This window comes from Podarcis pityusensis, assembly GCF_964106645.2.
Source record: "Podarcis pityusensis genome assembly, chromosome: 10".
NCBI lineage: Eukaryota > Metazoa > Chordata > Lepidosauria > Squamata > Lacertidae > Podarcis > Podarcis pityusensis.
Genome location: NC_138035.1, coordinates 4,842,251 through 4,861,884, shown reverse-complemented (window position 1 = coordinate 4,861,884; position 19,634 = coordinate 4,842,251). Strand labels below are relative to the sequence as shown.

The window sequence follows — 19,634 nt, the reverse complement described above, 5'->3', positions numbered from 1 at the left end:
GCATTTTAACCCATATTTTAATAAACTGGTTTTTGTTTGTTTCTTTGTTTGTTTTCCCCTATTATGTTTTATTGTAATTTTATTGGTGTTAGCCGCCCTGAGCCCAGCTCTGGCAGGCGAGAGCGGGGTATAAATAAAAAATTATTATTATTTATTATTATTTATTAAAGTGAGCAGCACACTAACAATGGGGTACCTTTGCATCTCATGGACCAGCTCCCCAACAAATCAAAGAGTTGATAAATCTATAAAGTGAAATGCTTTGATCTTGAGGATTTGTAACTCCTTACTTTGTTCTATCACCGCGAAGGAGTGAGCTCCCGTTGCTCGGTCCCTGCTCCTGCCAACCTAGCAGTTCGAAAGCACGTCAAAGTGCAAGTAGATAAATAGGTACCGCTCCGGCGGGAAGGTAAACGGCGTTTCCATGCGCTGCTCTGGTTTGCCAGAAGTGGCTTAGTCATGCTGTCCACATGACCCGGAAGCTGTACGCCGGCTCCCTCGGCCAGTAAAGCAAGATGAGCGCTGCAACCCCAGAGTCAGTCACGACTGGACCTAACGGTCAGGGGTCCCTTTACCTTTACCTTTACCTTTACTTTGTTCTGTGTGGATGAGATAATGTGTGTTTTTTTTCTGTTAGAAAGAAAGACAAAGCCTCGCCTTCTGAGCGATGGATGCAGGAAACTCAGCCTAGCAATTGTGTGTTTTGTGTTTTCTGTCTCCAGAAGCAGATGCAGCCTTCCTCTGACCCCAGGCTCAGCCTCCTTTGCACCTGCCTTGTTCTGATATGGCAGCTCTCCTTTGGCTTCGCAATGAAAATAAAAGAAGCAGAAAACACCTACGGTCCCACTGGTAAGGTATCATTTCATCTCAGAGGTGGTTGATGTCTCCTTAGGGAAAGAGCAGCTTCTGGCAGCATTAGAAAGCCAAGTGTAGATCCATTGGCTGTTTGGTTCAAAATGACAGGATCCTGTTCTGTTTACAGCACGCAGCTTCAATAGCACTTAGATTGTACCAGTTTTAATGTCTCCCAGTGCACTTCAACGTGCTGACTCTAACCTTCAGGCCCCTGAATCGGATGGACCTATGAAATCTGTTAAACTGTTTGTGCCTGTATCCTCTTCCCTGCACACAGATGTTCCAGTTGGATATTGATCTTTCCACCATCTTCATCTGTCAGTTGAGCTATCACCAATAGAGGGGGTCTTTTCTGTGGTGACCCCACCCCAAGTATAGTTGCAGTGAACAGCTACACTTTTCAGAAGGCCTTAAAGAGCCAAAGAGCCTTCCCATGAATCATTATTTCCCCCCTTTTTTTTGGAACAGCCTTTTGCTATTAGAATTTCAACTTTTTTTTGCTGTGAATCATTCTTGGTTTGGTAGTATTTATTTCCTAGTGGTTTTTATTATTGGTTGAAATAAGATTATCTATTGCTGTTAGTCTCCTTAGCTTCCATTGGCTGGAAACTAGGCAGGTAAACAATTTAATACAATACAATGAAAATATTGTATGTGATATTGGACACCAAGAAAGTGGTGAACCCCATGACCTAGGACGTCTTTGAGGCTGTTCAATTTCCCTTTGACTTTTATGGCACCCCAAAGATACCGTATTTTTAGGTGTATAAGATGAGCTGGTGGTGCTGTGGGTTAAACCACAGAGCCTAGGACTTGCCGATCAGAAGGTTGGAGGTTCGAATCCCTGCGACGCGGTGAGCTCCCGTTGCTCGGTCCCTGCTCCTGCCCACCTAGCAGTTCGCAAGCACGTCAAAGTGCAAGTAGATAAATAGGTACCGCTCCGGCGGGAAGGTAAACAGCATTTCCATGCGCTGCTCTGGTTCGCCAGAAGCGGCTTAGTCATGCTGGTCACATGACCCGGAAACCGTACGTGGCTCCCTCTGCCAATAAAGTGAGATGAGCACCGCAACCCCAGAGTAGGTCACGACTAGACCTAATGGTCAGGGGTCCTTTTACCTTTACCTTTATTGACCCAAAAATGAGGTTCAAAATTTAGGCTCGTCTTATACACGGGTAGTGCTGAGGGGGAAATCCTGAAAATCGCTCACCCGCTGGAACACAGCACACAACCACTCACATCTTAGCTGCCTGATCGCCACCATTAGCCCTCCTGCTTGCTGCTGTGGCAGCCAATAGACAGCTGCCCTTGTCACAGCAAGCGGGAGCATGATTGGCGGCCACTGGCCACGGTGCAGAAACCACCTATCAGCTCCCTTATTGCTGCCAGCGGCCACCAATCACGCTCCTGCTTCCTGCGACAAGGTCAGCTGTCTACTGGGTGCCAGAGCTAATGGCGGCGATCAGCCAGCTGCAATGTGAGCGGTTGTGTGCTCCGTTCCAGTGCGCAAGCGATTTTCGGTATTCCCCCCGCCCACAACAATCAGGTGGACAATGCCGGAAATTGCTCACCTGCCAGAACGAAGCGTTTTTAAGTGGCGATTAGCCACTTGATTGTTGGGGAGAAGATGCCAAAAATCGCTCACTCGTCGGAACGAAGTGTGAGCCCAAGATTGTAAGCAGCAATTGTAAGCAACACGAGTGGTTGTGTGCTGTGTTCTGGTGGGTGGGCGATTTTCGGCATTCCCCCCAAATAATCCTCCCCAAAAGCCCAATCCCCCCTTTTTTCTCAATTTTCAGGCCCCCAAAAGATGGGGGGTCTTATAGATGGAAAAATACAGGAATTTTATGTCCACTGTTTCCTGTGCTGACATGACCATGTTGAATGCTAATGTTCTCCCTCTCTGTTACCTCAAGGCTGCCTCCGGGGCTGGACCAGAATAAAGGGAAGCTGCTATCGAATCTTTTCCGACTCTTTGAGATGGCTTGACGCAATGGTAAGAGGGGCCTCTAGGGGCTTTGAGTGGGTCCAGAAAGAGCAAGGGCACAAAACACAAGATATGCTTGAGAGTCTCTGCAGAAGACATGTTATGAATCTCAATCCCATGGCCATGTTTTTTATCCCAGGAGGCCATCTTTTGCATCTCAAGAGCTGATGAGATGTCATTTATGGATATGAAGTGAGGTTTTCCTTCACTAGGCCTTGGGCAACCAGCTCAGTTTATCAGTTTATCTTTCTTCTCAGATTCAGATGAGGCTGAGGAAGCTCAGGACCATTGCCTGGAACCACTAGGGGGCTGGATGAAGGCCACTGAAACTCAATCCTGGAAAGGTTCTGTGGGATAGTGATTGGATAGATACGCTCTTCATAGGCTGGAAGTAGGCAGGCCTTCTTTAAGATGCCTTGAGATGGTGGGCTCATCATCCCAGAAAAGACCCATTGACCCCAAAGATTGGAGTACTTACTCAGGTTTGATGAAGGCTCCAACATGTTCTGCTTTCAAGTGAGCCCCCAGGGACAGGTAGGTTCATAAATGATGCCCATTTGTTGGGAATAGCATGGAGAACCCAAAGTACGTTAGAGAGAGTCAGAACAGCTTATGCAAGATCCACAACAGCCACTAAACACACTTTTAAAGAACATGGCATTCCCCTAAGAGTCCAGGGAGCTGTAGTTGCTGTCCACAGGGCTACAGTTCCCATGGTCTTTGGGTATAAGCTACATGTTTATTAAAGGTGCTTGAAATGTTTGGTGTGGGAGTCATTGAAGCCCACCAGGAAAATAACAGCCGTGTGAGCACCCTGAGGGACACCATCTGATGCACCAGCTAGTTGGCTTGCTCAGCTCTGACCTCAAGGCTGCCCTGTCTAAATAAATAGCAATGATGTTCCTGCTATGGTAGGGCACGTCCCTGGCATTCTCCTACCATGTCCTGATTAGCCAAGCTCATCCGAATAGAATGGGTATTTTGCCAGGTACTGTTCCTCCTTCCGGGAAGGAATATATTAACAGATCAACACAGCTACCTGCACTTTTTCATTCTTTCAAGGCAAGGCTTTCAGTTCTCCTTGGGGACAGGTTGACTGTTGTGTCCAGCTTCTGCACAAACATAAAATGACCACTACGCCACCGGACATTGCCCAAGCATGCTGCATGATGGATCTGGCAGCCTTAAAAGTGCACATGCAATTCATTAGATGGGTGTGATGGGGGAAAATTTGGCTTTGAAGCACATCTTAATGAGAGCAACTCGATTTGGCATGTCCTGAAATAACACACATCGAAACAGAGGTATCATTTGAAATTTGGTTCTCCCCCAAAATATTTTGAACAAACATACATACACTTCACACAACATGGAGTGTACGTGAGTAAGATAAGCACGTTAGGAGGCATGCACGCACAGACACCACAGAATTTTGAGGGGCCCCGGGCACATCCTTGAAGATTTGTGGGGCTCTTGGCCCCCTGCCCAGCAGTTGGCCCCACTGTATTAGAGGAAATTGTGGGTAAAGTGTATTCTTGAAAATAACACCCAAAGCTGCAGTATATGAGGTGAAATTGCAAACAAATGTTTATATACTGGGGCAATGTCCACTCAAATGCTGCTCAGTTCTCCTGAGAACTTTTCTTTTATAAACAAAATCACAAACTGAAAGTGGAGAATCTAATTAAAAATCAGACAATGAAGAAACTGAGCGAGACACAAATGGGGATATTGCATCATGCTGGATCTCAGTTGGCCCAACAAAGCTTGCATTTCAAGCAGTCACATGTCCGGAGCTGGATTTCCACGTATTGCGACTGCACTATTCAACCTTGAGCCTGACTTTGAGGAGAATTCAAAGTTAAGTGTAGTTGCATAAAACTCATTCTTTTTTCCACCTCTCAGAAAATCTGCCGTATATTTGACCTGACTTCTGAGCTTGCCTCTATCCATGATATGAAAGAACTGCGTTCAGTGTCTGACATGCTTCTAATTCCAAAGGTACTACGTGTCTGGATTGGATTGTCAGTCAATGATAAGGTGAGTCTCCAAGGCCTTCTCCTCCTCCTCCTCTGTCAGCACTGTTGGAGCTGATAGTAAATGAATTCAGTGGGAAGATTCTTCTATGGGGCTTCCCCAGCTGATGAAATGCTACGAGAAGGTTTTCTGGACTCAACATACTGGAGGCCAATACAGTCATGGTGGGCTCCTGGCTGATGTCCTGCAACTCAAATAATGTTATCTGTGGTTCTTTTGGGTGGAATCATCAAGGTGTGTGCTGTGTCTTGGAAGTGTCTCCTTGTGATCTGTTCTTTCCAAAGAGCATCCCACCTCTCTTGTCCCTACAGGATGGAAATTGGGAGTGGACAGATGGCTCTGTTCCCGAGTTCCTACCGTGGACTAGGGGAGAACCTATGAGTAGTGGCATCAACTCATGTGCCTATTTGTTTCGTGCAGATGGTAAGAAGTCCGCTCTCAGGGCTGGTACTTTGGAGCTGCCATGCTCAATGCAATGCGGGTTGCAATATTTTCTTGATTTCTACTGCGGGTATGAGATGTGCTCCTTGCCTGCTCTTTGGCCAAGAAGTTGTGAGTGAAGGACTTCCTTTAGAGCCCTTTCATCTGTTTGGTAGAGATATTTCCAAGTTGCCTTACAAGAATCTAGCCTTCCCAAGCATAGCTGTCAACTTTTCCCTTTTCTTGGGAGGAATCCTATTCGGAAAAAGGGAATTTCCCCTAAAAAAGGGAAACGTTGACAGCTGTGTTCCCAAGGTGGCTCAGACTGACAGGAAACACCATCCTAATCCACTTTTGCTTTCCACTCAAGGTCCTCCCCATAGATGCCACCACCCACCTTGGCCAATTTAGTATTGGATAGGTGGCTGGGTTTCTTCTGAATGGGAGAAGAAGAAAGGACATTCCCTGTGGGGTACATGTGTTTTGAGGGTGTTGGGGTCCCAACAGCAGCAGCATGCCAAGGAGCCCCTGATGTCACTCTGCCTAAGCTCATTTCTCTTTTTCTTTCCAGTTTTCTTGAGATTTAGAGCTGAGGATTGCGAATATGAAGAACCCTTTATTTGTGAACATAAGCCAGCATCTGCATCCTCCTGACCTATTCGCTTCCCTGGCTGACCCCATCAAATCTGAGAAGCTTCCATCCAACGCTGTCTTTCTACCTGCGCCTTTTTCAGAATATGAAAACGTCAGAGGTCCCCTGCTGCCCCATTCCAGTGGCCCATCTATTTCAGCGTCCTGCTCTCACAGTAGCCTGCAATAGATCTAATTGAGTCCTGCACATAGCAGAGCCCCCTTCTCTGGGAGCCCAGGATGAAGAAACCTGGGGTTCACCAATGTCAGGAGGACAACAGCCTCCCCTTCCCTAATAGATGCCTCAGCCCGTTGTGAATTTAAACACATGCCCCTGAAACAAGAACCAATTCCTTTCCTTTATTACTTCCTGCCCCTCCCAGCTGACTGGTCTCCAATATCCTGATTCAGATTGCATTTAGGACATTCAACTGGTCTCTTTTACTGTGCAAAGAACCAATGCACTTTTATGGCAGTGTCTTCTAGAGCCCTGGGAAGGGTGGAGCCTTAATGAAAGCAATCCCTCTGCAGAGAAAAAATGACTGTTTGCAGGTGCGGCTTGATTCCAAACCACACCTGCAAAACGACAAAGTGGGACTTGCAACCAGCCCCCTTGCAGCTGTGCTCTCAGCGCAAACCAGCTGCTTGTCGCGGAAAGGGTGTCTCCAAAGGGGCTTCAGTCCAGCACTAATTAGATGAGAGAAAGACCCCCCCCCCCCCCGGCAGCAGTAGGACGTTCCCAATGGGGTTTGCTCTTAGCACCGATCAGTGGTGAAGAGGAGGGCCTCTGTGATGCACTTTCCAATCTGTAAGAGAAATCTATGGGGGGGGGATCTGTAATGCAACCAATTCAAGGAGCGCTTGCTGTCCCCACTCCTGCTTGCAAAGGATTCATTAGGAGCTCATTCAGCTCCCAGTTGTCCCTTTGTCCCCACCTAATGTTACACAGAAACATAAAATTCCACAATTTTATGTTTCTGTGTAACATTAGGTGGGGACAAAGGGACAACTGGGAGCTGAGGGTCATCTAGGCCAATCCCCCTGGAATGCCGGAATCACTATGAAAACATCCCTGGCAGGCTGTCATCCCACCTCTGCTTTCAAACCTGCAAGGAAGGAGAATTCACCACCTTCTGAGGGGGTCCATTCCACTGTCAAATAGCTCTTACACTCAGAATGTTCATCCTTGTGTTTATCTGGAATCTCCTTTCTTTTAACCTGAATCAATTGAGGATATAGTTGGGAGGGGAACAGCCTTGCAGGTGCCCCACCCCTCGTATAATATATATAAGATGATGGGGACTGATGGCAACAGATTTTGAGATGCCAAGAATTCTACTGGACAATGAGCAGAAGAAGGAACCTCCTTCACTGCAGATCCCCGACCTTTTCATCATTCTGATGGGGAAGCATACTTTTTAAAATATGTACATGCCTCTACACATATGTTGCAGAAGTAAATACTCATATATTGCATCAGCCTCAGTGGCTTCTCTTGTATAGTTTTATTGCTTTATTGTTTGGCGCCCAGCCACGCTTCCCCTTCGAGCCTCTGCAGCTTCTGTTTACGCAGTGTGGCTTTAGAGCGGTCGTAAAGCAATTAGCAGAATTACACAGCGCCTGTGTGTCGAAAGGGCAGTAAATCAGTCCAGACGGTTCTTCTGTCCTAATATCTCTTTATTGGAAACAAATAGCGTATTTCCAATCCACAATCAGCCATCCGTATTCAGCTGCATCGTCTCTGCCTCCTCTCTCTCTCTTTGCAGCGGCTGAACTGAATGCTTTCGATTCCCACTCAGCTCACAGCATTCCAAGCTGCTTTCCTCAAGTCCTGGCTTACTTCCCTTGTAAGCCCGTCCCTTCAGGCTCGAGGCATAGAAGGTTAACCCTTCACTACACCCAACAGCTTCTCTGTCATTTGTGCATCCACTTCAAAGTGCTGGCTAAGACCTTTGACACGTTGGCAATATGGTGCCTTGAGGGCAATCAACTCCTCTATAAGCTTTGATATTGAGATGGAGGCATCCCAGGGAGTCTCCCCTTCAGTTATCCCCAAAACCCTCCAAACAAGACGCATGGCAAAGAGTGGCTAATCTGGAGTTCTGCGTCAGATTCCCAGCTATTTTCTGTGTCAGAAGTGGTGAGGAAACACACAAATTTACAGTACCAAAGAAAGCAGAGGCCTATATCCAAGCATTAATGGGAAATAGTCTCCAGGTGGGGCTAGCAATTGAGCACAAGAAGATTTTTATTTTTCATAACAACACACAAGTTCAATATGCAGACTGTAAGAGATGACTGGAATAAGGAACTGGAACTTTCATTATTACCCAGACATTGGGGAAATGTACTAGCTCCAATACCTAAGGTGTTATTAGATTTTAAATTAGGACTAATACAACAGAAAATAATATTTAGTGTTTATTGGACCCCTTTATGGTTGCATAAAAAGGGTTTGGCTAAGATAGCTCAGGACAAAGAAAAGATTGGAAATTTTGGAAGAGATAAAGGAAAAGGAAAAAGATTTATGCCAAACTCCAGGAAATGTGAAAGCGAAACAAAACATTAAAACGTTACAAACTCAGATTTCAATACTCTTGAACCAGGAAATTGAATGGAAAATAAAAAATGTCAAAACAAAGAAACTTTGAATTCTCTAATAAACTGGGAAGAATGTTAGCTTGGCAATTAAGGAAAAAACAAAAAGAAAAGGTGATAAACAAATTCGAAGATAGGGGGAAATTATTGATGATCCAAAGGAGATAACTAAAAAAATTGAAAACTACTTTAGGGAATTATATCAAGACGGGAAAGAAAACCAAGAGAAAACAGAAAAATACAGTGGTACCGCGGGTTACATACGCTTCAGGTCACATACGCTTCAGGTTACACACTCCGCTAACCCAGAAATAGTGTATCTGAAGAAGTGTGCATGCACACGAAAGCTCATACCAAGAAGTAACTTAGTTGGTCTTTAAGGTGATACTGGAAGGAATTTTTTTATCCAGAAATAGTGCTTCAGTTTAAGAACTTTGCTTCAGGATGAGAACAGAAATTGTGCTCCGGTGGCGCAGCGGCAGCAGGAGGCCCCATTATCTAAAGTGGTGCTTCAGGTTAAGAACAGTTTCAGGTTAAGTACGGACCTCTGGAACGAATTAAGTACTTAACCCGAGGTACCACTGTATTTATGTCAAAATAATTTCCCGAAGATACCGGATGAGAAAATTAAATGGTTAAATTCTCCAGTTACTATGATGGAAATTCAGCAGACAATTTCCAATGCAAAACTTCCAATGGAAAATACCAGGCCCAGATGGTTTACCAGCTTCTTTTTATAAGAAATTGGAAGAATCCCTAGCACAACCGCTTCAGGAGGTTATGAATGAGATATTATGTAAAGGGAAATTGCCAGAATTGTGGCAAGATGCATTCATAACACTAATCCCGAAGCAAGGTACAGATTCAACAACAGTTCAAAATTATAGATCGTTATCCCTCTTAAATAATGATTATAAACTCTTTGCAGATATTCTGACAAATAGATTAAAAAGTATACTAAAAGACACAATACAGTGGTACCTCGGGTTACATATGCTTCAGGTTACAGACTCTGCTAACCCAGAAATAGTACCTCGGGTTAAGAACTTTGCTTCAGGATGAGAACAGAAATCGTGTTCCAGCGGCGCAGCAGCAGCAGGAGGCACCATTAGCTAAAGTGGTGCTTCAGGTTAAAAACAGTTTCAGGTTAAGAACAGACCTCCAGAACGAATTAAGTACTTAACCCAAAGTACCACTGTAAATGAAGATAAAGCAGGTTTCCAACCGGGATTCCAAATGAAGAAGAAGAAGAGGAGTTTGGATTTGATATCCCGCCTTTCACTCCCTTTAAGGAGTCTCAAAGCAGCTAACATTCTCCTTTCCCTTCCTCCCCCACAACAAACATTCTGTGAGGTGAGTGGGGCTGAGAGACTTCAAAGAATGAAAGATAACATAAGAACTGTAATTGACATATTGGAGTACTTGGAGGCAAGAAGTGACAAACTGCCGGTATTACTTGTCCAGTGGCACCTTAGAGACCAACTACGTTTGTTCTAGGTATAAGCTTCTGTGTGCATGCACACTTCTTCAGATACCTGTGTGCATGCACACAAAAACTTATACCCAGAACAAACTTAGTTGGTCTCTAAGGTGCTACTGGACAATTTTTTGTTTATTTTGACTGCGTCAGACAAACCAGGCTACCACCTGAAGCCGGTATTAATGTTTGTCAACACGGAAAAGGCATTTGACAATGTGTCATGGAATTTTATGAAAAAATGATAAAATCAATGGGCCTGGGGGAGTCTTTTAATAGGGGCACAGAAGCCATTTACAGGAATCAAAAAGCCAAACTGATTTTCAACAATGGAATAACAGAAAGCTTTAAAATAACTAAGGGAACAAGACAGGACTGTCCACTGTCCCCATTACTGTTTATTTTGATCCTAGAAACGTTGACAAGGAGGATAAGAGCAGATGAAGGCATAAAGGGGATAGTGGTGATCGGGAAATCATTTAAGCTAAAAGCTTTCGCAGGTGATCTTATAAGAACAACAGATAATCCATTAGAAAGTCTGCCCAAAGTTTTGGAAAGAATTAATGAGTTTGGTCGGGTGGCAGGATTCAAACTTAATAAAAATAAAAATAAATTGTTGGTGAAAAGGATTTCAGAACAAGATAGAGATGATCTGCAAACAATTACTGGTATTACAATCAGTAAAAAAGTTAAATATCTGGGAATTTGGCTTACAACAAAAAACATTAATTTATTAAAGGATAATTATGTAAGGTCGTGAAAAGAGATTTAAAAAGACCTAGAGATTTGGGGTAGACTGAATCTCACATTTTGGGGAAGGATATCTGCAATCAAAATGAATGTGCTAATGAAGACGCTTTTTTTGTTTCAGTCGATTCGGGGGGGGGAGGGAGGATGCTTCAAGGAGTGGCAAAGGGATATATTGAGGTTCACCCTGATGTTGGGAAAGATGGAGGGCACAAGGAGAAGGGGACGACAGAGGACGAGATGGTTGGACAGTGTTCTCGAAGGTGCCAACATGAGTTTGATCAAACTGTGGGAGGCAGTGGAAGATAGTAGGGCCTGGTGTGCTCTGGCCCAGGGGGTCACAAAGAGTCGGACACGACTAAACGAATAAACAACAACAACCTTGAAAAACAAGATGTGGCCTTTGAAGTGCACTGTTGGTGGTGTGAACACTCTGTACCTTTACTGCAGAAGACCAGGGGCAGTTCTTCTGAAACTAACACCCCCTTCCCCCAAGTATATCAGGATGTGCTCATAACAGCCCACAAAATGCATCAGCTGGTGGGCAGGATTTCAATCTATATTCTGATTAGGCAAAGGAATGTGATGTTTCATGCTTTGTCTTATCTGCTGATGGAGAATGGATTCCTCTTGATGATGCCGAGTTGCAAGAACATTTGCTGATGTTGACGACATTGGGAAAGTATACACCAGTCTTATGCACTTGTGCATTTGGATCAGAAGAGGACAGCAAGGAAGGAAGGAAGGAAGGAAGGAAGGAAGGAAGGAAGGAAGGAAGGAAGGAAGGAAGGACACAGTGGATCAGGGGACCACACAGCCCTGCCATTCCACTTCAGTTGCACCCTGCGCAGAAGGTGATATCCCCCCCCCCCCAATTCCAGATCAGGAAACTGAGTGGACAAAAATCTCACCCAGCCATTCATGATCACTCTGAAGATGTATTTGTGGTAGAACAGACACTCTCCTTGTCCATCTCAACCAGATCTGAAGAAGGACCCCCTTTTTCTTCCTTAAAGTGAGGGAAAGAGGTGGGGCTTCATTAGCTAACACAATACACTCAAAGTAAGAGGCGCTGTGGAGAGAAGAAGCAATGGCCACATTTTGTAAAACGGGTGGGCAGAACCAGGAGCACTCTTCCTACCTTCTTACTTCCTCCTTGCCTAGCATGACTCTCCTCCTCCTTGCTAATTTCCACTTCATAGCAGCTGGATATATTTCAATCCACAGTGGCTTTCAGGTGAAAGAGATCTTTCTGTACTTCTGTGTTCTGATGCAAAAGATCTCAGTGTATGTTTGCGTTGAACCATTAGGCTTCCCTTGTGCTGCCAAGTGTCTCTCACCACATGCCATTGCCTACCTATCAGACTATAAATGACACATAAAGACCAGCTTCCCACCCAGGCATAGCTCAACTGGAACACTTGAATAAGAAAGAATCAGCAGCTCAGAGAGAGAGAGAGAAGCTGAAAAACCAGGTGAGTTATCTCCCCCTTTCTGATCTCTTTGACTCTCCATGCTGGCCTTTAAATGGCAGCTATATCTCCAAAGTCCTATGCGGCCTAGGACCCTTGTACCTATGGGACCGCCTCTCCTGGTATGCCCCACAGAGGACCTTAAAGTCCACAAATAACAACAGTTTGGAAGTCCCAAGTCGCAAGGTGGTTAGATTGGTCTCAACTGGGGCCAGGGCCTTTTCAGTACTGGCCCCAACTTGGTGGAACGCTCTGTCACAAGAGACTAGGGCCCTGCGGGACTTGACATCTTTCCACAGGGCCTGCAAGACCCTGCAAGACAGAGCTGTTCCGCCTGGCCTTGGTTTGGGCTCGGTCTGACCCTTATGTTTCCCTCCCCTTATGGTTTTGATTTATGGGCTACTATTAAAAATGAGGCCGCCAACCTAGCAGTTCGAAAGCACATGAAAGTGCAAGTAGATAAATAGGTACCACTCCGGCGGGAAGGTAAACGGCATTTCCTTGCGCTGCTCTGGTTCACCAGAAGTGGCTTTGTCATGCTGGCCTCATGACCCGGAAGCTGTACGCCGGCTCCCTCAGCCAGTAAAGCGAGATGAGCGCCGCAACCCCAGAGTCAGCCAGGACTGGACCTAACAGTCAGGGGTCCCTTTACCTTCACCTTTACTTTATTCTATCTGGGTGAGATAATGAGTGTTTTTTCTGTTAGAAAGCGAATGCCTCGCCTCCTGACCGATGGATAGAGGAAACTCAGCCTAGCAATTGTGTGTTTTGTGTTTTCTGTCTCCAGAAGCAGATGCAGCCTTCCTCAGACCCCAGGCTAAGCCTCCTTTGCACCTGCCTTGTTCTGATATGGCAGCTCTCCTTTGGCTTCGCAATGAAAACAAAAGAAGCAGAAAAAAACTACTATGGTCCCACTGGTAAGGTATCATTTCATCTTGAAGGTGGTTGATGTCTCCTTAGGGAAAGAGCAGCTTCTGGCAGCATTAGAAAGCCAAGTGTAGATCCATTGGCTGTTTGGTTCAAAATGACAGAATCCTGTTCTGTATACAGCACGCAGCTTCAATAGCACTTAGATTGTACCAGTTTTAATGTCTCCCAGGGCACTTCAATTTCAGGCCCCCTGACTTTAACCTTCAGGCCCCTAAATGGGATGGACCTATGAAATCTGTTAAACTGTTTGTGCCTGTATCCTCTTCCCTGCACACAGATGTTCCAGTTGGATACTGATCTTTCCACCATCTTCATCTGTCAGTTGAGCTATCACCAATAGAGGGGGTCTTTTCTGTTGTGGCCCCACCCCCATTATAGTTGCAGTGAACAGCTACACTTTTCAGAAGGCCTTAAAGTGCCAAAGAGCCTTCCCGTGAATCATTATTATTATTTTTTTTTAAAGCAATTTATTAAATTTTACAATAAAAATAAACATGATAAACAATGTAACATTGATCTTAACATATTTTCACATTTTCTTTGGACTTCCTCACATCTCCCGCTCCCATTTTCATCGTTAAAACATTTTGTCAGCAATTTATCATCTTATTTAAATTCTTATATCCCTTCTATATTTCCTAATCTTATAATTCTCAAAAGAAGCTAAATTTCACAGTCTTACTTATTTTCTTAAAAACTTCTAAATTTAGTGGTGCTCAGTTATTTTGATCTAGCATCTTATTTAACATTCACTCAAATTGCAATACTTTTGTAAATAGTTCTTAAATTTCTTCCAGTCCTCCTCAATCCTCTCTTCTCCCAGGTCACGGATTCTGCCGGTCATTTCAGCCAGTTCCATGTAGTCTATCAGTTGTATCTGCCATTCTTCCAGTGTGGGTAGATCTTGAGTTTTCCAATGTTTTGCGAGAAGTATCCTTGCTGCTGTTGTTGCATACATAAAAAATGTCTGGTCCTTCTTTGCCACCCCTTGGCCGACAATACCCAAAAGGAAAGCCTCTGGTTTCTTAGTGAAGGTATATTTAAATACCTTTTTCAGTTCATTATAAATCATTTCCCAGAACGCCTTCACTTTAGGGCAAGTCCACCAGAGGTGGAAGAACGTTCCCTCACACTCTTTGCATTTCCAACACTTATTATCAGACAGGTGGTAAATTTTAGCAAGTTTGACTGGGGTCATATACCATCTATAAATCATTTTCATTACATTTTCTTTCAGGGCGTTACATGCAGTAAATTTCAATCCATTACTCCACAACCTCTCCCAGTCCTCAAACATGATATTATGCCCAATGTCCTGTGCCCACCTTATCATAGCCGATTTAACCGTTTCGTCTTGTGTATTCCATTTCAACAGCAAGTTATACATCCTTGAAAGTACCTTAATCTTTGGTTCTAACAATTCTGTTTCTAATTTCGATTTCTCCACCTGGAACCCTAGTTTCTTATCATTTTTATAAACTTCTTTAATCTGAGCGTAATGTAACCAATCTCGCACTTTGTCTTTCATTTTCTCCAGACTCTGCAATTTCCAATTGTCTCCATCCTTTTCTAGTATTTCCCAATATTTTGGCCATTTAGCCTCCATATTGGGTCTTTTTCGGGCCTTGGCTTCCAAAGGTGAAAGCCACCTTGGTGTTTTATTTTCCAGCAAGTCTTTATATTTTGTCCAGACATTAAACAATGATTTTCTGACAATATGGTTCTTAAAGGCCTTATTTGCTTTAACCTTGTCATACCATAAATATGCATGCCATCCAAAGGTATTGTTGAACCCTTCCAAATCTAACACATCAGTGTCTTCAAGAAGTAGCCAGTCTTTTAGCCAGCAGAACGCTGCGGCTTCATAATACAACTTTAAGTCTGGCAGGGCAAAGCCCCCTCTTTGTTTTGCATCGGTTAATATCTTAAACTTAATTCTGGGCTTTTTGCCCTGCCAGACAAACTTAGAAATGTCTCTCTGCCACTTCTGAAAGCACTCCGTTTTGTCCAAAACCTGAAGTGTTTGAAATAAGAACAACATCCTTGGCAATACATTCATCTTGATAGCAGCAATTCGGCCTAACAAAGAAAGTTTCAATTTTGACCAGCTATCTAAGTCTCTCTTAATTTCTGTCCAACATTTTTCATAATTGTCCTTAAATAGACTTAGATTTTTTGCTGTTATGTTTACCCCTAGGTATTTTACTTTTTTAACCACATTAAGTTCCGTCTCATTCTGAAACCGTTCTGACTCTGTATTAGTCAAGTTTTTCCCCAAAACCTTAGTTTTCTGTTTATTTAATTTAAATCCAGCCACCCGACCAAAGTCATTAATCAATTGTAATACTCTTTTCGTACTGGGCTCTGGCTTCTGCAAGGTCAAAACCAGGTCATCTGCGAAAGCTTTTAATTTATATTGTTTCTGACCGACCTGAATTCCTTCCACCAACCGATCCCTTCTAATCATGTTCAATAGCACTTCCAGAACCGAAATAAATAACAAAGGGGAGATAGGGCAACCTTGTCGTGTCCCTTTTTCAATTTTAAACTCTTCTGTAACCACATTATTAACTATCAGTTTAGCTTTCTGTTCTGAATATATCGCCTCAATCCCATTCTCAAAACCCCGTCCCACTCCCATCTCTTTCAAATTTCCCATCATAAATTTCCAGGAGATATTGTCAAAGGCCTTCTCCGCATCTATAAAAATTAAAACTGCTTTTGTATTTATGTCTGTTTGCAAAAGTTCCAAAATGTCAATAATATTCCTTGTATTAGCAAACAGATGTCTTCCTGGGAGAAAGCCAGCCTGGTCCTTATGAATTACTTCATTTAAAACTTTTTTAAATCTATTTGCCAAAATGTCTGCAAATATTTTGTAATCCACATTTAAAAGAGAGATGGGACGGTAGTTCTTAAGTTGTGTCTTTTCAGCTTCCGACTTTGGTATTAATGTGATAAACGCTTCCTTCCACGACTCCGGTGCCCTCCTCCCCTCCATAATTTCATTGCTGACCTCCATCAAAGGTTGTATCAAATAGTCTTTCAATGTCTTATAGTACTTGGAGGTCAGCCCATCTGGTCCTGGAGATTTGCCAAGTTGCATGTTCTGGATAGCTTGTTCGATCTCCTGTCGTGTTATTTTAGAATTCAGGGTTGTCCTATTTTCTTGTGACAATTTAGATAGTCCGTTTTTTGCCAAAAATTGTTTAATCTCAACCTCATCTTGCGGCCCTTGGGTGTATAGTTTTTTGAAGTATCTCTGGAAACACTTTCTAATGTCCACTGGATTCTGGATGTTTTTTCCATCAACCTCTAAGTTTGTAACAGTATTTAATCTTTGTCTTCTCTTCAACTGCCAAGCTAGCAGTTTTCCACATTTATTCGCCGACTCAAACGTTTTTTGTTTCATTAATTTAACCTTCCATTCAATTTCCTGATTTATCAATTTAGAATATTGTGTTTGATAAAGTTTAATTTCTCTCAGAGTTGGCTGTGACTTCGGATTCACTCTTAATTTCTTCTCTAATTCTTTTATTTTATCCAAGATCTTATCTTTTTTCTCATTTTGTGTTCTTTTCTTCACTGCATTCTGTTGTATCAAGAATCCCCTCATTACAGCTTTGCTTGCGTCCCAGATTATTCTTTTTTCCACCATATTATTCATGTTTATCTCAAAATAGTCCTTCAAAACTTTTTGGGCCTTCTTGGTAATTTCCTGATCTCTAAACAAATTGTCATTCATCTTCCATCTAAAGGATCCAGTTGGTAATAGTGTCATATCCATCTTTACTGCATTATGGTCGGAGCAGGTCTTTGGGCAGATTTCCACTTTTCTGACCTTAGGTGCCAGGCCTCTAGAAATCCATATTTGGTCGATTCTTGTCCAGGTCAGTTGGGCTTCAGAAAAGAATGTTCCCTCTCTTCCTAGTGGGTTCTTTGTCCTCCAAATGTCAATCAAATCCATATTGTCAATCATTTCAAAGAAGGTTTTAGGTAGTCTGCCGTCTTTTGTAACATTTTGACTTTGTGACTTGTCCATGTTAGTTGATACGACCCCATTCATATCTCCCATCATTATGATGTTGTTGTAGTCTAGATAGTCCAGCATTGTCTCCTGCAGCTTCTTGTAAAATTCCGATTTCCCTTCATTAGGTGCATAAATTCCTAATATCAGAAGTTTCTCTCCTTGATATTGTATCTCAATAGCCAAAATTCTTCCATGTTCATCTTTAAACAGGAATTTAGGTGACAGGCTCTCTTTTGCATATATCACCACGCCTCTCTTCTTAACTTTGTCCGAAGATACAAATTCCTGGCCCAATCTTTTATTTATTAACACTTTTCTGTGGAGCCTCGTCACATGTGTTTCTTGTAAACAAATAATGTCCAATTGTTCTTTTTTTAATATATGAAATATTTTCTTCCTTTTTTCCGGAATGTTACAACCATTAATATTCCAGCTCAACAGTTGCAGAGACATCCTGAACTATCTGGTTATTTTTCAAGGGGTGGTATCTTCTCAGGGTCTTCAGGTTCCACAGATGCTGATGTTGGTACTGGCGTTGCCTCAGGCCCAGAAGGTAGTTCAATTCTTTTTTGAAGGTCCTCTCCGTATGTAGACAGGAATTTGTCTCTCTCTTCAAGTGTTCTCACTTTGACCTTTCTCCCTCTAAAGGTAAAAGATAATCCTTGGGGAAATTCCCACCTGAATGGAATTGCGTTGCTCCTTAGTAGTTTAACAAGTTCAGAATAGGCGGCTCTAAGATCAAGCAGTAGTCTTGGGATATCTTTATAAATTTCAATTCTTCTATCCAACACCTCCAGTGATTTTACAAAGTGTAGTCCCAAAATCTTATCCCTTTCCTCCTTTGATCTCAATGTTATCAAACAGTCTCTGGGCCTCTCCTTCTTTATAAATCTTCCAAGTCTGAAAGCTGACACAATTTTAAAATCCTTTTCTTCCAAGTTCCAGAACTTGGAGAATTCTTTGGTCAAAAACTCAGTTAGATGTCCTTCTTCTGCCTCTTGTAGTGATCTAATCCTTAAGTTGTTCTCACGGTTTCGCAGTTCTATCATCGAGAGATAAATCTGGTGTTCCCCGACTTGTTTAGTGAGTGGTCTTACCTCTTGCTCTAAATTTTCAAATCTTTGTCTGGTGTCCTCAGTCAATTTCCGATTTTCTGCTGAGGCCTCCGTTAACTGTCCAATTGCTTGTGCATTCTGTACCACTTGTGTGGTTAATTTATTTAGACATTCTGTGTTTTTGTCAATCTTTGCTGATTGCGCATCTGCTTTCTTGTCCAAAGCTTCCAATTTTTCAAAAATTTTGTCTAGTACAGAAACAGATGCTCCTGAGGCCATATCTTCCAGTTGTAACTGCTCTGCTTCGCCCTCTCCCTCCACTTCTGAGGGCAAAGTAGGCACAGATGATCTGCGTGTCTGTGAGGCTGAGGTTAGAGTTGTTAGAGTTGTTTGTTTAGCTCTCCCTCTTTTTCTTGTGCCACTCATTCCAACGTTATCTGTCAGTCAAGGTCACACTGAGTTGTTCCCATGGGAATGGAAAGGTCCAGAGCAAGCAAACAGCAAGGGAATCGAAAGTAAAAAGTGTGTGTAAAATCACTGTTATAATCCAATCCTCTAGAGGGAGCTTAATCTGTCTTTCAGAGTCTAATTTAATGTCCAAGAACCTTCAAATACAAATGTTTAGCAGAGTTTATAAATGGTCACTTTGTTGCAGACAGTGCTTATTTATCTCCAAAAAGAATGTTTCAAATTTAAAAGGTCTCAATACCCTCAGATTGTTTCAAGTTCCAATATACAGTATCCAAATCTGCAGTACTGACAGCTCCCTTAGTGCTCAGGCAGCTCCTGATTCTGGGTTTCACCTTCTAGTTTGTAATCCAATAAGAGGAGGAAAGTCAAGTGCAAATAGAAATCCCAAATCTTTAGCTTAAAGTCTTTACTTTAAGATGCAAGTTCAAATAGATGCTTAGATCTGTAAAACTTCCCGTGAATCATTATTTCCCCCTTTTTTTTTTTGGAACAGCCTTTTACTATTAGAATTTCAACTTTTTTTTTGCTGTGAATCATTCTTGGTTTGGTAGTATTTATTTCCTAGTGGTTTTTATTATTGGTTGAAATAAGATTATCTATTGCTGTTAGTCTCCTTAGCTTCCCTTGGCTGGAAACTTGGCAGGTAAATAATTCAATACAATACAATGAAAATATTATATGTCCTATTGGACACCAAGAAAGTGGTGAACCCCGTGATCTGGGACGTCTTTGAGGCTGTTCAGTTTCCCTTTGACTTTTATGGCACCCCAAAGATACCGTATTTTTAGGTGAATAAGATGAGCTGGTGGTGCTGTCGGTTAAACCACAGAGCCTAGGACTTGCCGATCAGAAGGTTGGAGGTTCGAATCCCTGCGACGGGGTGAGCTCCCATTGCTCGGTCCCTGCTCCTGCCCACCTAGCAGTTCG

The 19,634-nt window shown here is 43.0% G+C and overlaps 1 protein-coding gene across 6 annotated transcripts in view; it reads left to right on the top strand.

Annotated features, from left to right (window-relative positions):
- The window catches only part of LOC308486434 (C-type lectin lectoxin-Thr1-like), a 44,124-nt gene that overhangs the window by 1,550 nt on the left and 22,940 nt on the right, over positions 1 to 19,634 (top strand). Inside the window, exons 2-6 of one of the 6 annotated variants that reach the window (XM_081023286.1) lie at positions 723 to 849; positions 2,770 to 2,849; positions 4,746 to 4,880; positions 5,189 to 5,300; positions 5,869 to 6,807. In XM_081023286.1, coding sequence (XP_080879412.1) covers positions 729 to 849; positions 2,770 to 2,849; positions 4,746 to 4,880; positions 5,189 to 5,300; positions 5,869 to 5,951 — 531 coding nt within the window. In that variant the 5' untranslated portion in view covers positions 723 to 728 and the 3' untranslated portion in view covers positions 5,952 to 6,807. Of the gene's footprint in view, positions 1 to 322; positions 850 to 2,769; positions 2,850 to 4,745; positions 4,881 to 5,188; positions 5,301 to 5,868; positions 6,808 to 19,634 lie in introns of those variants that run through there. The other 5 variants (XM_081023281.1, XM_081023283.1, XM_081023282.1 and 2 more) reach the window with 5 other exon arrangements.